Source organism: Telopea speciosissima, chromosome 1 (assembly GCF_018873765.1).
Source record: "Telopea speciosissima isolate NSW1024214 ecotype Mountain lineage chromosome 1, Tspe_v1, whole genome shotgun sequence".
NCBI classification, from domain to species: domain Eukaryota; kingdom Viridiplantae; phylum Streptophyta; class Magnoliopsida; order Proteales; family Proteaceae; genus Telopea; species Telopea speciosissima.
Window position 1 is genome coordinate 2,846,162 of NC_057916.1, and position 19,399 is coordinate 2,865,560.

At 37.7% G+C, this 19,399-nt stretch overlaps 1 protein-coding gene across 3 annotated transcripts; it reads left to right on the plus strand.

The window, feature by feature from the left end:
• Positions 1-3,713: 3,713 nt before the first annotated feature.
• Positions 3,714-18,466, plus strand: LOC122648952 (sterol 3-beta-glucosyltransferase UGT80B1). 3 transcript variants are annotated; one of them, XM_043842280.1, is made up of 15 exons: positions 3,714-3,851; positions 4,721-4,792; positions 5,234-5,324; positions 5,454-5,596; positions 5,714-5,784; positions 6,347-6,428; positions 7,103-7,204; positions 7,391-7,446; positions 10,471-10,505; positions 13,333-13,549; positions 15,075-15,290; positions 16,055-16,114; positions 16,224-16,263; positions 17,744-17,965; positions 18,308-18,466. In XM_043842280.1, exons 1-15 carry the CDS (start codon positions 3,771-3,773, stop codon positions 18,374-18,376), a joined length of 1,557 nt encoding a protein of 518 aa, XP_043698215.1. In that variant the 5' UTR covers positions 3,714-3,770; the 3' UTR covers positions 18,377-18,466. The 3 variants fall into 3 exon arrangements, with proteins under 3 accessions (XP_043698215.1, XP_043698217.1, XP_043698216.1); XM_043842282.1 differs by lacking the exon at positions 15,075-15,290; XM_043842281.1 differs by lacking the exon at positions 18,308-18,466 and having other exon boundaries at positions 16,055-16,110; positions 17,744-17,926.
• Positions 18,467-19,399: the final 933 nt, after the last annotated feature.

Here is a 19,399-nt window from a genome sequence, read left to right on the forward strand (position 1 = left end):
CATCCCCTCCATAATCTATGAATTTCGGAATCCTCTACATTCAATCTTATCCCTCTTATGCAATATATAACCCAGCTGACACGTGGCAGAGGTAAGACCGGCAACCTCTTCCTCTTCCACCTCCTCCTCCTAACCCTTTTTGCTTAATTAATTGGTTTTTAAGAAAAATCAAGTTCCACATCATACATTCTTTCTTTTCACCAGTTCATTTAATTTCTTCTCATTGACTAACATTATTAGAAAATCAGAAAAGTTAAAAGATTAATTTACTTATTTATAATGAAAATAATTCTTTTTTTTTAAAAAAACTTCCATGTATTTCTTTCTTTTTTTTCGCTTTGGTTGATTTTACATCATTTATATCCATAAATGTATGTTAAAATAGAAGTATTAATTATTAACACTCACTGTTCATAGTAGGAATTAAAATGTGTTATTTCATTTCTTACCAAAATTTTTAATTCATTAACGAAATAATTTTGTTGCAAGGTTAAAAGAGGGAAGGAGTTTCTCTTTTTTGGTGCGCGCACTGGAGGGAAAGAGATTCAGCTTCGGATGATATATATATATATAAGTACAAGTGGTGGTGGTTCACATGAATTGATCTCAGACATTGCTGAGTGTTTTTTTTTTTTAAAATCTTCTAAGCAATCTCTGTTAGTTAAACTCTAATATGGTATTTCACATTTATCTAGTCAAACTTGGCTAGCTACTTCTTGTGTTGTATATTAATCCTTTAACTTCCTTGTTTTCTAGTCAAACGTCTCTCTATATCTGATCTATGTTCTTAATTAATCTCTTCATAATCACATTTTGATGGAGATTAATTATTTGGTTTGTTAAATAATCTGTACCTCTTTATGGTGTTTCTCTAGATTTGATTAGCAGTTGCCGTTGGCAAGTAATAGATATATTGAGTTCAACGTACAACATCTAATGAGCATTTGAGAGCAAAGCTTGCACTTTAATTTGTATTGTGTATCTCAAATAAATTGGTTCGTTATTATCTCCACAATTCTTTAAGATCTTCTAATGCTTCTGTTTTCAAACTATTCTCATTTGCCAACCACTCTCCAATCTATATTAGATTCAAAGGGATTTTTGGGTTTATCCTTGCATTGTCCTCCATTAGGAGAGAGAGAGATCACAAAGTGCAAGATAGAGAAAAATAACATGAATTGCATTGTCCTTGGAAGACAAAGAGTTGTCCTTGAAAAAGCACAACAGAGACGAGTTGAAGAGTTGCCATTAACTATGCAAAGAAAGTTAGGGAAAGCGAGTGAGAACCAAGGGAAGGAATTTGAGAATCTGACCGGATACATTGAGTTTCATGTGACACAGATACCCAAAAAAAAAAAACCCTAGTCTCTTGTGACTTGAACAAAATCTAATCGAGTTTTGGTGCTTTTTTTTTTTTTTTAACCAAATCTGTATTACTCCTAGTAAGGTTTTTTCCTACCTATTTTATTAAAATAAGGGAAAATTTTACATACCTCCCTTGCTTTTCACACTATGTAAGAAAAAACCCCAATCCGTTAACTGTAGATGTTAAACATTAAAATAATGTTTTAATTGATCAAAATGTCCTCATCTTCCCCAAATCATTTAGGGTTTGAAAAAAATTACAACTCATCTTTCCCAAATCATTTAGGGTTTGAAAAAAAAGGAAGATGGGTTGGGCTTCCCTATCCGTCTCCTCCAGCAGTGCCATCAACGACATCTTCACCGACGGCGTCTCCTCTTGCCCTGGCTCAAGGCTAATGAGTATATAGCTGTATTGGGACATTTGTCAAACACATGAGGTGAAGTTCTATATTTAGTGAAATTTTTGGGCTTATAAATAACGTTGCATATTGTGAAAAGTTGATTCCCATAAGATTGCTATAGTTCTAGAGTGTTTCATATCGTTGGGTTGGCATTAATCGGACGAGATTCCATTTGGAGCGCGCTGAATGTCCATGGCAAATCTGATTCTTGTGTGAGCTTCTTGATTGGTCCGCTCTATCATGCGTCGCATGGATGCATTACATTGTATCGCACTCTCGGGGGTATTAAGGATTGGGCTCCTCTAAGGCACACGGGTGTGCTACACATTTTGTGGCACGACACCATAGATCGCCACGTGATCCACGAGCTCCCTTTTGGACGGCTTGGATCGAGCTACAACGAACAGTCCCTGTTGATAGAAATTACGACAAAAATCTTTTTTATTTTTTTTATTTTTTATGAGGACGACAAAAATCTTTGAATCTCCATAGAAATAAAATTAGGCCAAGCCAAAAAGGATTTGAACGAATCAAGAAGTGAATGATGAGCTTATAGGATAAAACAACCTCTCTCTAAAGTAGGGTAAGGATGCGTACATTATGACTCTCCCCAGACCCTGCAGTGGTGGGAGCCTTGTGCATTGGATACGCCCTTTCCAACTAATTTATTATTGGGAAAGAACGCTACGGATCATGATCATCCCTGTAACAGCCATAGCAGCACACTAATGAGGCGCAACGCAATGACCGCCTTACCCCTGCTCAGGCAAGGCGTTCGGGCAAGGGTAAGGCGGTCATTGCACCGCACCTCATTAGTGCGCTGCTATGGCTGCTACGGGTAGGCAGACCGTAGACAATCTGGCCACCTGGTCGCGTGCGTTGCCCCTACACTCTAACATAGCGGCATGCGAAATGACCGCCAAAACCCCCCTTGGAACTTTGACAATGACCAAGGGGTGTGACGATCATTTTGCATGCACGCCCATATATCACGATTCATGGGCGGCATGTTTGGCGCGACCGGGTGACATTCTTTCTCCGTTTATTCTTTACCCTATTTATCAACATAGAAAGAGATTTAATTTTGTATTTACATTTTAGACACAAGAATTAAAGTTCTCAAATAATAAGAACCAGTACCAGTATCAGACACTCCTAAACTATAGATTTCATTTCAGGAGAAATGCGCATATTAAAAAGGATTTTGGGTAGTTTTGTAATACTGATCCTTATATCGGGTAATAAAGATGGGTAATTTGGTAAACTAAACCCATTTTTTACATAGTAACATGGTTTGAGGGATTGGTATCGGATCGGCGGATTCTTATTGGTATCGATTTTGAAGACCGATACTGATTCCTGACCGTATCGGTAGATTGGCAAGTAACAATAGGGATGTAAATGGATAACCGAAATCCGAATCCGAATTCGCATCCGTATTCGTTTAGGGGCATCCGTATTCGTTTAGAGATATCGGGAAAATAATCCGAATACTCCGATTAAAATCCGAATACTTAATAATAAAAAATTAAGTAAATAATGATTTTTAGGGTTTTTGAAGATTAAACAAGTTCTAGAATATGATGAAAAGAGAATCATGATCTAAGAGATATGGATTGAGAGAGAATTGTATCCGCTAGGGGGAGGAAGGTCCGGGTTACACAAGGCAGATATGTAAACGGATGGTCGAAAATCCGAATCCGATCCGCATCCGAATCCATTTAGAGGTATCCGTATTCGGCCAGGGAATATCCGGCTCCGATCACATCCGATCCGTATCCGATCCGAATCCGATCCGTTTACATCCCTAAGTAACAAGGATAAAAATGGAAAAAAAGAAGAAGAAGAGATTTTTCAAAGAGTACTCGGTAAATCTTTTCCGATCTAGACTGACAAGGACCGATACCGGTTACTAGAACCCTGAACAGTAGATAATGCTAGATTGTTGAGAGAGAGGGTGAGTGAGGAAGGCGGGAGAGAGTTGTGGGCAGTGGGCATAACATCATGGAGGCAAAGAGCGGGAGGAGCAGACCTCGAGCTGTGTTCATGGCGTTTGGGACCAAAGGCGACGTTTATCCTATCGCTGTACGGTTTTTCTATCCTCAGTTGTTCCCCTTTCCTTTACTTTTTTTTTGTCTTTTAACGATTTCATTCTTTCGCTCCGGGAGTCCGCGTTAGCCCCGACCGTTTACACTTGCATTCGTAGTTACCGTACCTTTTTGGTGCAGTCAAGCAAGCAATGTGTAATTGTCGCAGTTCGAAAATGATCGTTTCGAAGCTCGAATTCACCTATATCCATCAATCGTCAAAATTCTAGATGAAACAATCGATATACGGTTTAAAAAGAAAAAGATGATGTTTGGGTGTGTCTTCCTCAGATTCCACCTGCTACTCGAATACGGTGGAGATCTTCATCCTTTATTTTTGGGAAGAAATTACCAGTTCGCACGATTGACTCTTGAGTACGTTTTTTCAACTACTGACAGTGAAGCGTCATGGTTGGTGGGAAAGCATTGTTTTCCGTATATAATTTTTAGGTCTACCAAAATTTTCCTTTCTTCAAGTTATGACCAGAGAGAGTTGCATTGATATGAACAAAAGACTTGGGATCTGACGCATTCCTGGAAGTCTGGCTTTGGAGTATGGAGACTATCCGTTTGATGGTACAACGCAATACTTTGTGAATTGCCCGGCATAAGTAAACTAAAGGACCTGGCCGACAGCCCATCCTAATTCTGTTCTTTTTTTTGTGGTTTTTTGTTTTTTGTTTTTGTGCTGGGCATCTTCTAATGTTCTGTTGTCTTTACCTGAAAAAAACCTGTAACAACCTTAACATCGTCAATTTGTTCGTAATTCCTATCTGTGGTAGTCTTTCTTCTTACTTTACTCCTGCACCCACCCTCTCAAAGTATCCATCGATGAGAGCTTATTATCAAATGGATTGTTGTCTGCAGGCCATCGCTGCAGCTTTTGCAATTGATCAACAACAATACAATGTCGTGCTAATCACTCATTCTGCTCACAAGGTTTGCACTGGAAACTTTGTCAGATCTCAAATTATACCTACTAACGATACATGCAAAAGAAAGAATAATGATAAAAACAGACTCTTGCATTAAGTATTTGACATAATCCTGAGAAGCTAATTTATCTGCTTCATGTTCAATCACTTTATCTTAGCTGTACTTATTGCTATTAGGTATTGTCATCAAGTATTTAGTGGCTTCTGTTTGGTGTTCATTTTTGTCAGTTAATTTATCAGTTATGTGGTGAAGTTGTTGTTAAAACTTCAAAAGAAATTCATTGTTACTGTAATCAATAAATTAAGCGATTCATAACCTGATGTTGAAAAATTTTACTCCTCGGGGATGAGTTAGACAAGTGAGAGTTTCTGGGGATATGGTCTCAGGAAATTTATATTATCAGCAAATCATCAGCGATGCTCTTATATGTTATTTATCTTGCAGAATTTAAGTGCAGAGTTGGCAACAAAAAATGTTTCCTATTTCCCAATTTCGACTCCATCTGTTCTTTCTGCTAGTCAGGAAAATTCCTCTGGTTTGAATAGCCTTTTGAATCTAAAAGTCCTTTCTTCAGATTTTGATGCTTCCTTCTATTCGATAAAAACTAGGTCTGGTTTGAAACCATGAACACAGGTGATGCACTAACATTTAATTGTCTCATCAGGCTCTGTGGATTTCCCATTTTCTCTGCAAAAAAAATTAATTACAGTAAAGCATAGACAAGAATGCTTGTCTGCAATGGAAAGGATCTTTGATGATGGACCAAACATGGAGAATGATTTTATTGCGATAAATTTCTTTGCACTGGTACATTCTGCTTAATACTTAGGGTGTCAATGGGCCTTTTGAATTATTTAATAAGTTAGTATGTTGATGCAACGATATGCTTCATCCTTGAAAGGTTCTCCTTTTGTGATGATTCAGGAAGGATGGAATCTTGCAGAACTGTTTCGGGTTCGCTGTGTTATTGCAGCACCTTATGTTGTACCTTACAGGTATGAGATTCATCTTCTTCTCAGGAATAATGTACAGTGTTTCAGGCATCCCACTTGTAAATTTGTAGACCTCCTGCTCTCTTAGCTTTATGCACCTTTTACCATTTAACTGGTGGAATTTCCGCTTCTCACTCCAACCTTCTCACAAGAAATTCTTTAATAGCTTCTTAATCTTTTCTGATTAGGACAACGTAGTACAAAGAGATCATGGCTATTGCAATGTCTATCTAAATCCCTCTTGCTCCTGTCAAATCCTTAAGCCTTTTCCCTACGAAAGCCTCATTCGTGTTTTCTATACATGAGAACATGGCTATGCCAGAAAATCTTTGTATCTACTCAGCCTTTTTGATTACCAACTTTGTCACACTCACCGAGGATATGTGCACCTGGAAGTTGGCTGGTGAAATGTCCACCAATTGTAATCTTCCCCAAAATGATGATAATCCTCTTTGACATCACCAATCTTCCTCTCTTATGTTGCTTTTAAGTTGCTGGGGGTATTAACAATACTTTAACTTTGATACTCTTAAGACTTTCTTGACAGTTTTAACGTATTGTGCAGTGCACCTTCATCATTTGAATGCCAATTCAGAAATGAGTTTCCCCTATTGTATAAATATCTCCAAGAAGTTCCTACTGGCAAGGTAAACCATGCTTCATTTTTTGAATATTCAGAAGTTCCATTGATATGCCTTCTTTAATTGTTGCCTTTTTATTCTTTGCTGATGCATAGTTATGTTTGCGATTGTGCAGAAATTTTGAAAATTTGAAAAAAGTTCACACAACAATCAGGACAGGACATTTAATTTGCTTATTTTTCTTAGTATCTTTTTTTGGAAAAAATTTCTGTTCCAGAAAACTAGCCACGTGCAAGGTGATATGACATTCTTGAGTAAAATGGTCTATATTGGCCATATGTCAAATTTCAGGCTAGGATTCTACCATAGACCCTCCCACAATTCACATATTGACATATTCCCTTATATTTTCAGCTGTCCATTTTTTTTAGAGATGTATCATTTTCTACTGGATTTTCAAAGCCTTGTTTTGCCACTTGGCCAGCTCTATTTTAACTGAAACTTGATATGTGAGCAGAGACCTTCAGGTCCACCTGTCCACAAAATGTCAGCCCTAACTAATCTGTCACGTTGCAGATATTTATGCCAGTTTAGAGAAACTCTCTAGACCCGCTGGACTAGAAAAACTTTATTTTTTTTATTTTGAATTTATAAAAATTCATGGCCTTGGGCTTATCTTTCCTTGTATCTTCTGCCTTTGAAGCACGTGGAATCAATTTCTCATCTTTGTTCACTAATAGGTGTGCTGGAAAGATGTGATACATTGGATGTGGCCACTTTTCACAGAAGAATGGGGCTCATGGAGAAGTGCTGCTTTGAATCTAAGCCCTTGTCCCTTCACGGTTGGTGCCACTTGACCTGTGAAGAGTTAACCTGATTTATAGGCTACAATACATGGCTAGCACTTATATGCCTTAGCGTAAAATTTAGACAACTCTTACCTGTTAATGTTAGTAATTTCAAGTATGTAGTCTACTGTTGACTTTCGTAAGTTTGAATTCATCAAATTGGTTCTTTATCAAATGCAGGATCCTGTAACAGATCTTCCCATGTGGCATGACTGGCCTCAATCCCCTCTGCTGCTGTAATATTTTGATACTCCTTTCTAAAAGTCTGCATCATAAAAAAATGCTTCCATGATTGAATTTCCTTTGTAGATGCAGTAGATGAACATTTAGATTGAAAGCTGCAATGGGTTTGATAAGAAAAAAGAGGCTTTTTGTTGAAAAATTGTAGTAGACCTGAATAAATGCTGCAATCAGGGGTTCAAAAAACCAGTTTCAGATCGCTTATGGGCCCACCCAATCAACAAGGCCCCAAGTTTTAAAACTTAAAAGGGATTGGCAGTTTGGTAAATAACCAGAAATTTAAAGGGTTCCTAAAGGAGATGAAAAGGGAAAGATGATACCAAAGGAATTGGCATTTATTGATCAGGGGTAAACTTGGAATGAAAGATAAAATATGGACTAGGGAGAATGAAGAAATAAAGGAGGGGTAAAATGGGAAACAACAAAATATGATTTAACAAGCAACCCACGATTTGTGGTTGTCTTCAACCTCCAGCGCACGATTTGCACAGTAAACCAGCGGGGAACTTCAAACTTGCGAGTGTGAGTTCTCACTCAATAGGGATCCAAACAACGTGAGAATTCAGGATGGGTTGCTAACACGATGGCCCCTTGATTCTAACTGATAGGTACTTAAAGCGGCAATCAGATTATGAGACCATAGCCCTGCAACTCAGGCCTACCAAAGAACTCAGGAAAAGCTTGATTGCTGATTCGATTTCTTTCAAATGGATGGGTTTTAGAAGATGAAACTCCAGGGTTTACGATGCCTATTGGTGGGTAACCTAGACCCAGCATCTTGGTAAGAATGGGATAACTATGGAAACTAGTTTAGGGTTCAGTTTCCGGGTGAGATTCAGTAGGATGATAAGACAGGGAAAAGTATGTCAGATGGAAGGAAGAAGATGGCATTTTCATGTTTAATAAGAAGATTGAAATCTCAAGAACAAAAACATTGAGTTTATTAGGTTTTAAAATAGACTAGACAGTAGGAGTTTAGAATCAAAATATCCAAAACAAATCCTTAAGATTTTTTAATTTTTTTTTTGAAGTTTTAAAATAGATTGACTAGTTGGAGGTGAGATGGGCAGCAAATAAAGATTGTAGTCTCCAAAACAATAACTGGGTTGAGGGAATGGCAAGATATAGGTATTTTAATTTTGGGTCATATATGTGTTGGGCCTTTGGTCCAATGGATTTTCTTTGTAGTGGGCCTAAATTATAGGTAGGAGGTAAAAACTCAGGATTTACCTTATTAGGTTAGTTTGAGTTGTTTTGTTTCATTAAGTAATTGTTTTTCCTTGGTTGTTAAAGATAGGATTGAGTCTTGTATGAATAGAACTCCTATTCCTACATTGGATAGAGTTTGAATCATTTGGGACCCTTATGCTAACTAGTTAAGTTAAAGTTTTAGTTACAAGGGACATCTATTCGTATTATGGATATAGTTTTCTACTTCTTTCTTAATTCAAGTTCACTTTCCTTTCCTATTGTAATTATACTTTTAGTTTCTATATAAAAGAGCATTCTAGTGCACAAGGCTCCTGCTACTGCAGGGTCTGGAGGGGGCAAATGTACGCAGCCTTACCCCTTGCTTCGCAGGAGAGGCTGTTTCCAAGTTTTGAACCCGCAACCTCAACCTACACTTTTAGTTTCTATATATTAACGTAAAATCCATAGAGCTCCATTTGATTTTGCTATTGAATAAAATTGGCTTTCACTGCATCTATGTTGTGTGGGATTCAGAATGCTCTGTTGTGGATTCCAAGGATGGTTGATGAGATGTCAGCCTAGTTCCAGGTGGGATGCTTGGTTTATATCTTTCTTCTATTCTCCCATTCTTCTAGTCTTTCTATCTTTGATTCAGGTTGTAATTTTTGGTTTCCTGTTCTGTTATTCTTCATGTAGAGTTGCTGGAAATTTTTGTGTCTCATTGTTTACATCTTAGTTTGCAAATCTGATTTTATATTTGGTAATCAGATAGTATTCTAAACACACCCACGGTTTCAGAATATGATTTTAATGTTGATTTCTTAGAGCCCTACTTCAAGTGGGATTCTTCTAGAGTCTTATTGCCAATAAGATTAATCCATAACTCCAGATCTGACCATTTGATTCAATCATATTTTGAGGAGTTATTCTAGACCACTAAAGTAACATGTGACCAGAATTTAATTCTCATTTGAGTTTGTTGGTTTTTACTTATTGAATTTCTTCTAAATCTGGTCTTTTCCCCTTCACTATTGTTCTGGTTTTTAAATGAATTTCTGAACCTAATCCTTTAGGCTTCTACAAACCCATCACCATCTGCTTGGCAAGCTCTTGCATGGATACCACAAAACATGATTCAAATTCTAAGAAGAGTTTTTGCAGCTTTGATCACCATCTTCTAGGCAAGCCCCAATGTTATAGCCACACAACATAATTTGATCAGAGTGTCAAGCCTCTTCCTGCATCTGTAGGATAATCTCTTTCTTAGGCAAGCTCCAACATGGGTCCAACAGAACATACTTGATCCAGATTCCAGTTTTGGGGCAATAGATGTCATGAGGCCATCAAAGGTTATTTTTATTCCTTAATGTCTTGCAATTAGTCTTAAAAAAAAATTTAGCATTCATGTCTTGGAAATCCTTTTATTGTTTGTTGTGAAGAGAACCTCACATTCATGTATACTAATGTACCCATTTAAATGCCAGCTGGATTTTGTTAAATGGATTATTAGCTTCGGGCTATAGAGGACGTATACTTTTTTTCTTTAAAAAAATTAGTTTTGATTTTGTGTTATATTTAGTAGTATTTACATCATGAAGAAATGAAATACGACTTTTAACAAGGCAACACATTTGTTATAGAATGAGGCAGAATAACAACGTGTGGCTGCTAATTTTATATCTGTTGCACTTGAAGTTGCTGTATATGGTCAATTCTTATCGGTTCTTTTCTTGATACAGTTCACTTTTTCTGATTTCAACCTTTTTATCTTTCTTTTATTTAATTGAGAAAATCATATTTTACTAGTTGGCAATACTTTTGTCAAGCAGGTATGGATTTAGCAGAGAAGTTGTGGAATGCCCAGGTATGCTGTTATTATCATTCCCATTTCCTTGTCTTTCTATCAGATATTTATTATTTCTTGTTGTTTCCTTCTTTGAGAGGATGATCAAACAAGTGTATAAATGAACATTCATCATGAGGTCGAGAGGAATTGAGAGGAAGGCAAGTGAACAAGCTTTATGGGATATGGGCATACAATTACCCCGGAGCTATTAGCCACAATAGTAGACTAGTAGATGCAGAATATGGACCTTAATCATTCTCCAACATTTAAATGAATCTTAAAATTTATTATTCATAGTTGTCAAGGCATCGCCTACGCACCTTGGTGGTGTCGCCTTGACGTCCAGGCCCCTCCAATGTCTTGGGTTGTCGAGATACCATGACAACTATGTTTTTATTTGTATAAGAAAGCATAATTTATCCATTTGTTCAGACAGATCCTTAAAATCTCATGTATTTTGTCTTGGGAGAGGGATGGATTCAAGACATATGAGAGATTGATGCAGGCATAATAGGGGATATTTAATCCCTTGCCCGCATAAGTTCACATCAGACATCATAAATTGTTGAATGGGCCTGTGCACCAAGACCATTAGCTAGTGTGATGAGAAAAATTTTATTGTCTTTCCATACATATTTTCCTAAAATATCCTGGGAGTTTGCATTGTCAAATAGGTTGAATTGAATGTTTGACATCATTCACTATCTGCATCTTTCCCTAGGGGTTGATCATGTTCAACTTGATGGATTTCAAGATAACTAAATGTTGGAGTTGTGGGAGGTCAGGGGTACAGATACCAGGGGTAGAGGTAGGGAGGAGGTCTTAAGGATAAAATTGACTCCACTCCATTGTCTGCGATATTCTGGGAGGCATTTGGGTTGTTTATAGGGTTCAGTAGGGTACCTGTAGGCTAGTTGCTTGTAATGCTGGCTGGGCCACTGGGGCACTGTGGCTTTGTCGGAAAGGAGAGGTTTTTTTTTGTTTCAGGATGCTTTGATTGTATCTGTATAGCTGGTTCTGTAGGCGTTTGGCTGGTGGATTTATGTTTGTGGGGTGAATAGTGATCTTTTGTGGGGTTGATCATCTCACAGTTCATCTCAAACCTTGTTGAAGATCTTTATCCTCAGCTTCCTTATTTCTCTTTCCCAGCAGGGGAACACAAATAGGACTTGCGTTTCAGAAACAATAGGGCATAGTTTCAAGGCAATCTAAGCCTCGTCTCCTTCCTTGTTTCTCTACATATTACACTTCCTTTCTGGTTCTAAATTCCAAATGTATTATTTATCTGGAAGCCTCTTTGTGTCCTTTACTTATCTATCTTGGGTAGGGTAATGTAGAAGGCCCTTGGCAGTTTGCTGATGTGATTAGGCATATTAGATTCATTGTTTCTCAGATGAAATGCCCGTTCTGTTGAAACGTAGGTCATCTATTGACATGGCAATCCGTTTGTCCAAGGAAAATGTCCATAGGTTGAGGTGGTGTCAAGGGAGTTCTGTCCCAATTCCAAAGTAGGAACTGTTTTATTTTTATACCTTGTGCATTGAGTGTGCTGTCATTATAATGGACTTGGTTGTTGGGAGTATTAAGTTTCTTCTCATAGCAAATTGTTTTTCTGTTGCTAATCCCCCCCCAAAAAAAAAGTTGCCTTTTGCTGAGCTCTTAGAATTAAGAGACCACACTAGTCTCAGTGCTTTCATCAGACAATGCGTCAGTAAGATGGCATAACCTCACCAATAGGACCTGAATGGACAAATATGATTGTTCCAAACCTCAATTTTGTCACGTTTAAGTCATGAGGGGACTGAGATTGGGATATCTATAATCTCTGTAGAGGAAGGAGTTGTCTTGGTACTTGGTAGTGGTTCGCCGATATTTAAAAGGATATCCATGGATATAACTTGAAACAAATCATCAGTGAAAACAAATTCGCCGATATCAGAAATGACATCCATGGATATAGCTTGAAACAAATCATCAGTGGTAACAAATGGTCCACTCTTACAGTAACTGTCTACCTCGAGTGGAATGGCATCTGTTTTGGAGGACTCTAAATTCTCTCTCTCCTACAAAAACAAAATTATTAACCTAACGATGCTTTTCCATAGCAATTCTAAAGAGGAAATAGGGTAATAACTAGGGTAGAAAATGATTAATGTGTTGCCAGACACATAAATGTGGGGGATTTTATGCTTATGCCTTGAGGTTCTCTTCTAGATTAGGCAAAAGCTTACACATGGAGGCTTGGGTTTCATGGCTCAGGTGTGATGGGTAAACTGCAAAGGGAAACTAACAAGTCATAGGACATTTGTTAGGAGTGAACATGGTAAAAAACTAGTCAAGTCATGTGGGATGTCATTTACGATATCATTTCTGGAGTATGCCCTAGCCTAAGGTCGTACAGTGGATTTTCCTGTATTCATATTGAAAGGATTTTATTAAAGGTTTTAATGCTGACCGTCAACATGATCCAGCCTCCTCTTTTTTTACATGGGTTTGGGACTAGTGATGCCAATTGATGTAGCTATAACATATATCATAAAACTTAGAACTGTGCGGTGAGTCTGGTTTCAGTTGTGATGGACAATTAATTTAGTTGACAGACCAACAGTCTTGACTTGCACATAACTGTTGTTCCTGCCTAAATTTATTCATTGAGACTGAACTGCGAACATATTCTTACTGAGATTCTTAATAAAGATTTTGGAAATATGTTGCTTGCTTTCTGAGCCTTTTGAAGCTTTTGTATTGATTCAGGAATTGAGTTTTTATGATCAATGGAAATTCATTGTTTAGTGAAGTTTAATTTCTTCAGTTTGGTTCTCCACTGACAGGAGGTCAATAACAGGTTATTGGCCATCAAACATCCGAGTGTGTGGCTTTTGGTTTCTTCCCACTGAATGGCAATTTTCGTGTAACAACTGCAAAGAAATTTCAGCTCTATTGTCTTCAGGGCATCTTAGAACAAAGAATGAAATGTGTCCACAGCATGCTGATTTGGAATATTTTCTGAAGACTCCTGCCTCGGTTTTACCTATATTTTTAGGGTTAAGTTCTATTGGGAGGTAAGTTCATTACATTTTTTCTTGTAATTCTTCACTACTATTTCATTTGACATTTTATTAGTTAACCTTGGTTTTAAATATTTCTACCAAAATTTTTGGCCTGATCTTGGGATGGTGATGTGTCTTGGTGAATTGGGTATGGTGAACGTGAAAAGTGCTGGAAGGTCAAAACAAATGTCCATGCAAAGGAGTTTTGAATAGAGATTTGAAACATTGTGGGAAAAAGATTTACTAGTGGAGACTGAACTACTGACTAATGTTACTACCTGCTGTCATTGAAAATGTTGACAAACTTTGGTCAAAATTATTGAATTGTTTGATCTTTCCAGGGAGTCGGACCCAAAATCAAATTATTGCTACAGGGAAGCCAATTCTATTGCAGACTTACTTTCTAAAGAATCGGCAAAAAATGAGATGTCCTTCTTAGTGGGTTCTTTCCCTCATCATATTTTAGAGGAAATTAGAAGAGATAGCTTGGGGTTTCCAAGATTTCGTTTTTGTAATTAGTTTGTGGGTTGATCGATCCTGCTGATGGCATTGCCGAAGGTGGGATCTGATGATCTCTTTTTCGTTCTTGTTCTCCCTAGGTATGCTTGGGTACTTTTTGTAGTTCTTTTCTTCCATTAATAGTTTAATACAATTCATTCTGATCCTTAGCAACAACCAAAAAAAAAAAAAAAGGGAATCCAGTCTGAAATCGGGATGGAATTACTTGCTTGCTATAGAATTTTTTAACTTTGTGTGTGTATATGTGGACAAGGATGTGGAAATTTGCGGTATCAAGAGGACCATGTTTTTTGTTTTTTTGTTTTTTTTTTAAAGTTTATTAGGCTATTGTGCAAAAGAAAAACAGCTAAATGCAACATCCCGCCAGAAGGAAAACAGCTATAGATTTTTTTTTAAAGTTTATTAGGCATTTGGGAGGATCTCCCAAAATGAACTCATTTGCCATCCCAATTTCTTAGTATGGAATTTTGGAAAGAGAAATTCTTACGGCATTCTATAACATTTTTTACTGGAAAAATAGAAATAAGAATTTCTATGTGAATAGCACACTTAACATTTTTAAATCTCTCACTTCTGCTGACAATTTTGTGATGGCCCCATTCTATTTCTGGAGTATAATAAAGGGAAGAAAAAAAAGAGAGAAGAACCAAGTTCTTGCGAGATACTTGATCAATAGCAGCATTAAATGTTACTGCATTCATTTGGAAGCCTTGGCAACTTCTGTGCTTTCCAAATGTGTAGATGATGAGCCTTTCTTTCGATAATCTTGTACAAACGTGAAATGATGGTAAATTCAAAGTTTGTATGCAGTTATCTTATTGATAATAATTCTGACATTTCCTGTTTGTAATTGTTCTTTATCTTGGTAATGGAGTTTTCTCCAGGGTAACCATATTGGATTTTTATGTAGAGCAATAGATGTTCATCCATACCTTTGTGTCACTTTATGAATGTTGAATTTTACTTCTCTGAGTTTTATTATTTACTTTTATAACTCAGAGAATGTTATACTGTGCAGCATGGGTTTTCTAACAAATCCTCGAGCATTTCTTCGAGTAATTGAAGTAGTTTTAGGGATCACAAGTTATAGATTCATCCTTTTCACAGCTGGCTATGAACCTTTGGATGCTGCCGCCCAAGAGATAGCTGCTGAGATGGGATCATTCTCCAATCAAGGGCCTGACAGTAAGGATGGAATACTCCTTTTCAGTGGTCGTCTCTTCTGCTTTTCTGGGTAAGAATCCCTTTTCATGTTTTTATGATTGTGTTCATGTGGAAATCAAATTAGGAAGGGAAATGATTAATAAAGCATGAAAAACTTGAAAGAGGAGCCCTCTACCGTAAAGCTTCAGCAAGTCTATATGTTTGCCTGGAAAAGAATCTCAGCAAATGGATTTTGACCCCTTTTTATTTGAAGCCATGAAATTGTACTTACGAGTCATGACTTTGAAGATAGATGTTCAAAAATTATTCCTGAATTGCATCTGCATTGATGTCAAATGGATTGACCGTATCATTTAACTTATCCACGTTGATGACTTGGATCTTGACAATCTTCACAAGCTTTCTTGTAAAAGTTCTATTGAGGAAAAAGATCAGACTATTACAAGTAATTTCTGTTGGTATCTTCTGCCCCGCTTTTAATTATCTAAAACCCAAAATTAATACTCCTGCAGTGTTTGGATTTTTTTTTTTCAAATCTTTTCCCGCCAGCAACCCAACCACACGCCTCTGTCATTTAACTAATTGAACCAGACTAATCCCATTCTTTGATAGCCTTTGTGTTCCGTAAACCCATATATTCTTATGGCTGTTGGATCATTTCTGGTAGCCTTTTGGGACTTCATCTGACTGAAGTTGGACCACTGGTTGACTACTTGACTAGTCTGATAATAAATAGGAATTCAGTCTCTGGTCCAAAATTTCCTCTCTCCCCCCCCCTTTCCTTTTCTTAATCTATAGAGACTGACAGTTCCCTCTTGTCACTCTATGAATTAGTGCTATACCATACAACTGGCTGTTTCCAAGATGTGCGTTAGCAATTCATCATGGGGGTAGGTGAGATTCTCTGTATGATCTAAACAGTTTGGACAATGTATTGGCGAACTCTGTGAAATTCCAGAACTAAATGTGTTTTTATGTACTACTTGGTTTCATGTGGCATCAGTGGATCGACTGCAGAAGCACTACGTGCAGGAATTCCACAGGTTTGTTCTAGATGTAGACCTCTTATTGCTATTTTATAAAGTTCAAGCAAATTTTACTTATTTTATCTTAGAATTTAATTGCAATTTCAGTTTCTATATTGCTCAAAACATGGACATTTCAAACCAAGATGCATGTATATGGCCCCAAATTCCATCAGTATATACATTCTGTTTGTGCACATTTTTGGATTACATTCACTATCATGTCAGTTAAGTGTGCAATTATGCATATTTGTGTGCATATTCTTTCCTACGTGTATTTGTGGTATGAGTGGATAGACTTCCTCCACTTGATCGTTTGTTAATGGATTATGGGCATGGTAACCTTGGACATGAGCGTAGCCGCACCTCCGCGCCCTTTGCTTGATTTTCTTGTTAAAGTGAGGTTAGGTGGGCGAGCTACAAGACCCACATTGCTAAACATATATATAAAAAAAGGAAGTAAATGATACTATCAACTCATACCATTTAATATTGATCCATTTCTTATTTGTTTCCCTACCACAACCCTTAAATGAGGAAAGAATAGACACATCAGTCCTTCAATGTCCTAATCCCTTCTCTCCTTCTACCACTATTATTTCTATTTAATTTAATTTTAGAATATCAAAATGAGCTTGCTTTTATTAAACTTCCTCTTTTAAAGTGAGTTTGTTAGTCAAAATGAGCTTATTTTTATTAAACTTCCTCTTTTGTCTATACAAGCTACTTGAAGCTTCTTTTTTTTTGGCTAATATACTTGCTGATACTTGAATTGCAATTAAATTCTATTTTTATAAAAGCAGGACATTTTTTGTTGAGGCAATTGAAAAAAAGATTCATGGTGGCCTCAAACCACTTGATTCCATCAACCTAGGTCATTCCAAATTGCTAAGAATTTACATTGTTCTTTCTTTATGTCCCCCCCCCCCCCCTTTTCCCCTCTCTCCCTTTTTAAATATTCAAATTTTGATGGAAGTTTTTCCTTCCAGGACAACTATATGCATTTGTTCCTCAGTTTTGTTGAAGTCATTAAAATCCTTGTCCATGTGTGTAATTGTATATTCATATTCATTTAGCTAATTGTATGTTCAAATTCATTTAGCTATTATAGAAGTGTATTTAAATAGTAAGGGAAATAGAACGCTAACTGGGAGCGTATGGTGCGCTGCTTCTGCTCTCAGACACTGGCACCCGAAATGACCACCTCGTCCCCATGGAAAAAGTTGAATTTCCTAGGGGCGTGGCAGTCATTTCGCCAGTCCCTGTGTCTGGGCTCAGGGGCAGCGCACCGCACACACCCAATTAGCATTCTTTCTCCCTAATAGTAATCATGATACTTAATAGGTTAAGTGGTGCACCCCCTACCCTGGGGAAACAAATCCTCTCACTTCGCCCCAGACCTCGGGTGCATGCTTTTTATTTACCTTGCATCAAGGTTTAAGTGTGAAAGTGTGTGTGCCTTAAATAATGAAATTTAATGATGGGTGTGGGTTGGCAGGTACTGTGCCCATTCATGCTGGATCAATTCTATTGGGCAGAGAGGATGTTCTGGATTGGAGTTGCACCAGAACCATTGCAAAAGAGATACTTGCTTCCAGATGATGATGATCTGGTGAGCATTAGGCAAGCTGCAAATGGGCTATCAAATGCTATAAATTCTGCTTTATCTCCGAAAATAAAAGAATTTGCATCAGAGATTGCTCAAAGAATTTCATCGGAGGTATGTATAGTCCAAGAAACTTATGGTGCATTTTAATTTACGTGTCTCGTGTCTCTGAAGGGAACATCTTTATGGTTTCTGCCCTTCATTAAGCTGCCTAAGAACCATATCCAGTCAGACATGAGGTTCAATTTGATGTAACCATTTCTGTATTGAATGTCATTTTTTCCGATGAAACTCTGAAAGGAAGAGTGGGCACAGACTAGTAGCATTCATTTTTTGAATTCTTTTTAGCAGAGGATATAGAACTACTACTGCAGAAGCTTGTGTGCTTATTTTGTGAACCGAGTGCCTAAGCAAGTCAAACCTGTGATGTTTCTAAGCTTTCTCTGATACTTCCAGGATGGAGTCGGCAAAGCTGTGAGGTTCTTGAAGGAAGAGGTGATCTCTCTTAGTAGAAGTGAAGATTGAAATTCTCTATCTTTGCAATTATTGTTTCTTGGCCAATTCAAAATGGCATTGTCACTGTGTCAGCTACTAGTTTGGTGCCAGATGCCCATCTCTGACTTGTGTCATATCTGGGTTAACATTGGTTGCAACTTAGTTTGAATTTGGGATGGCATGATGGTTTAGTTTCTGCCCCCTGGACCAGTTTACTTTCTAGTGGCCTCCATACTATTGTTCCTTGCAGATGTTTTTCATTATGTCAATGGAACTGCTGACATGGTTGGCTGGTTTCCATTTCCAGAATCGAGTTCAGAGTGGCCTTGGACCCAGGCACCAAATCGGTGAATTCTTCCCTCTGATGTTTTCCCCGTACTTTAAATCTTTTTTTTTTTTTTAATAGTACATCATAATGTTTATCATAATATGAATTTCTTTCTATTTGGATCTGGTAATTTAGGAGGCCTTTTCAGTTTTGTCCATGCTTCTTGAAATGCATCCAGAACTAAATAACAGAACATTTAGGGACTTCGGGTGTTGACAAGTTACAATAGCTGATCCTGATGTAGTTTTTATGTCAAGAACAGTTCAGCGATGGCCATGGACTATGATGATGGTTCCGTGCAAAAGGAGCAGTTTTTTGTTTTTTGTTTTGTTTGTGTTAAAACAGGAACCGTATTGCTTGCAACACCGGTGTCAAATGCTAAGATGGTTGCAAGCACCTCATGCAGGGGCGGAGCTGTTGTGGTGGGCGGGGTTGCATGGCAAATTCTCTTCCACACCCCCTCCCCATCCAACCAACTCTTATATAAAATTTTGTACCCAGCTTTTATCCACGGTCGGTATGTAGACTGTCATGCGTTTCAACTATTGGATGGGAGTGGGAGAGGGCATAAGTGTAATAACATGGCCCACTCTCTCCCCATTCAACGGTCGAAGGCACGACGGTGTACGTATATGGCCGTGCATAAAACCTTTTGCTTTTGGGCAAGAGATTGCTGATCCGTCTACTAGCCTCTATGTCAGCATGGGGGCCAATGAGGGTGCATG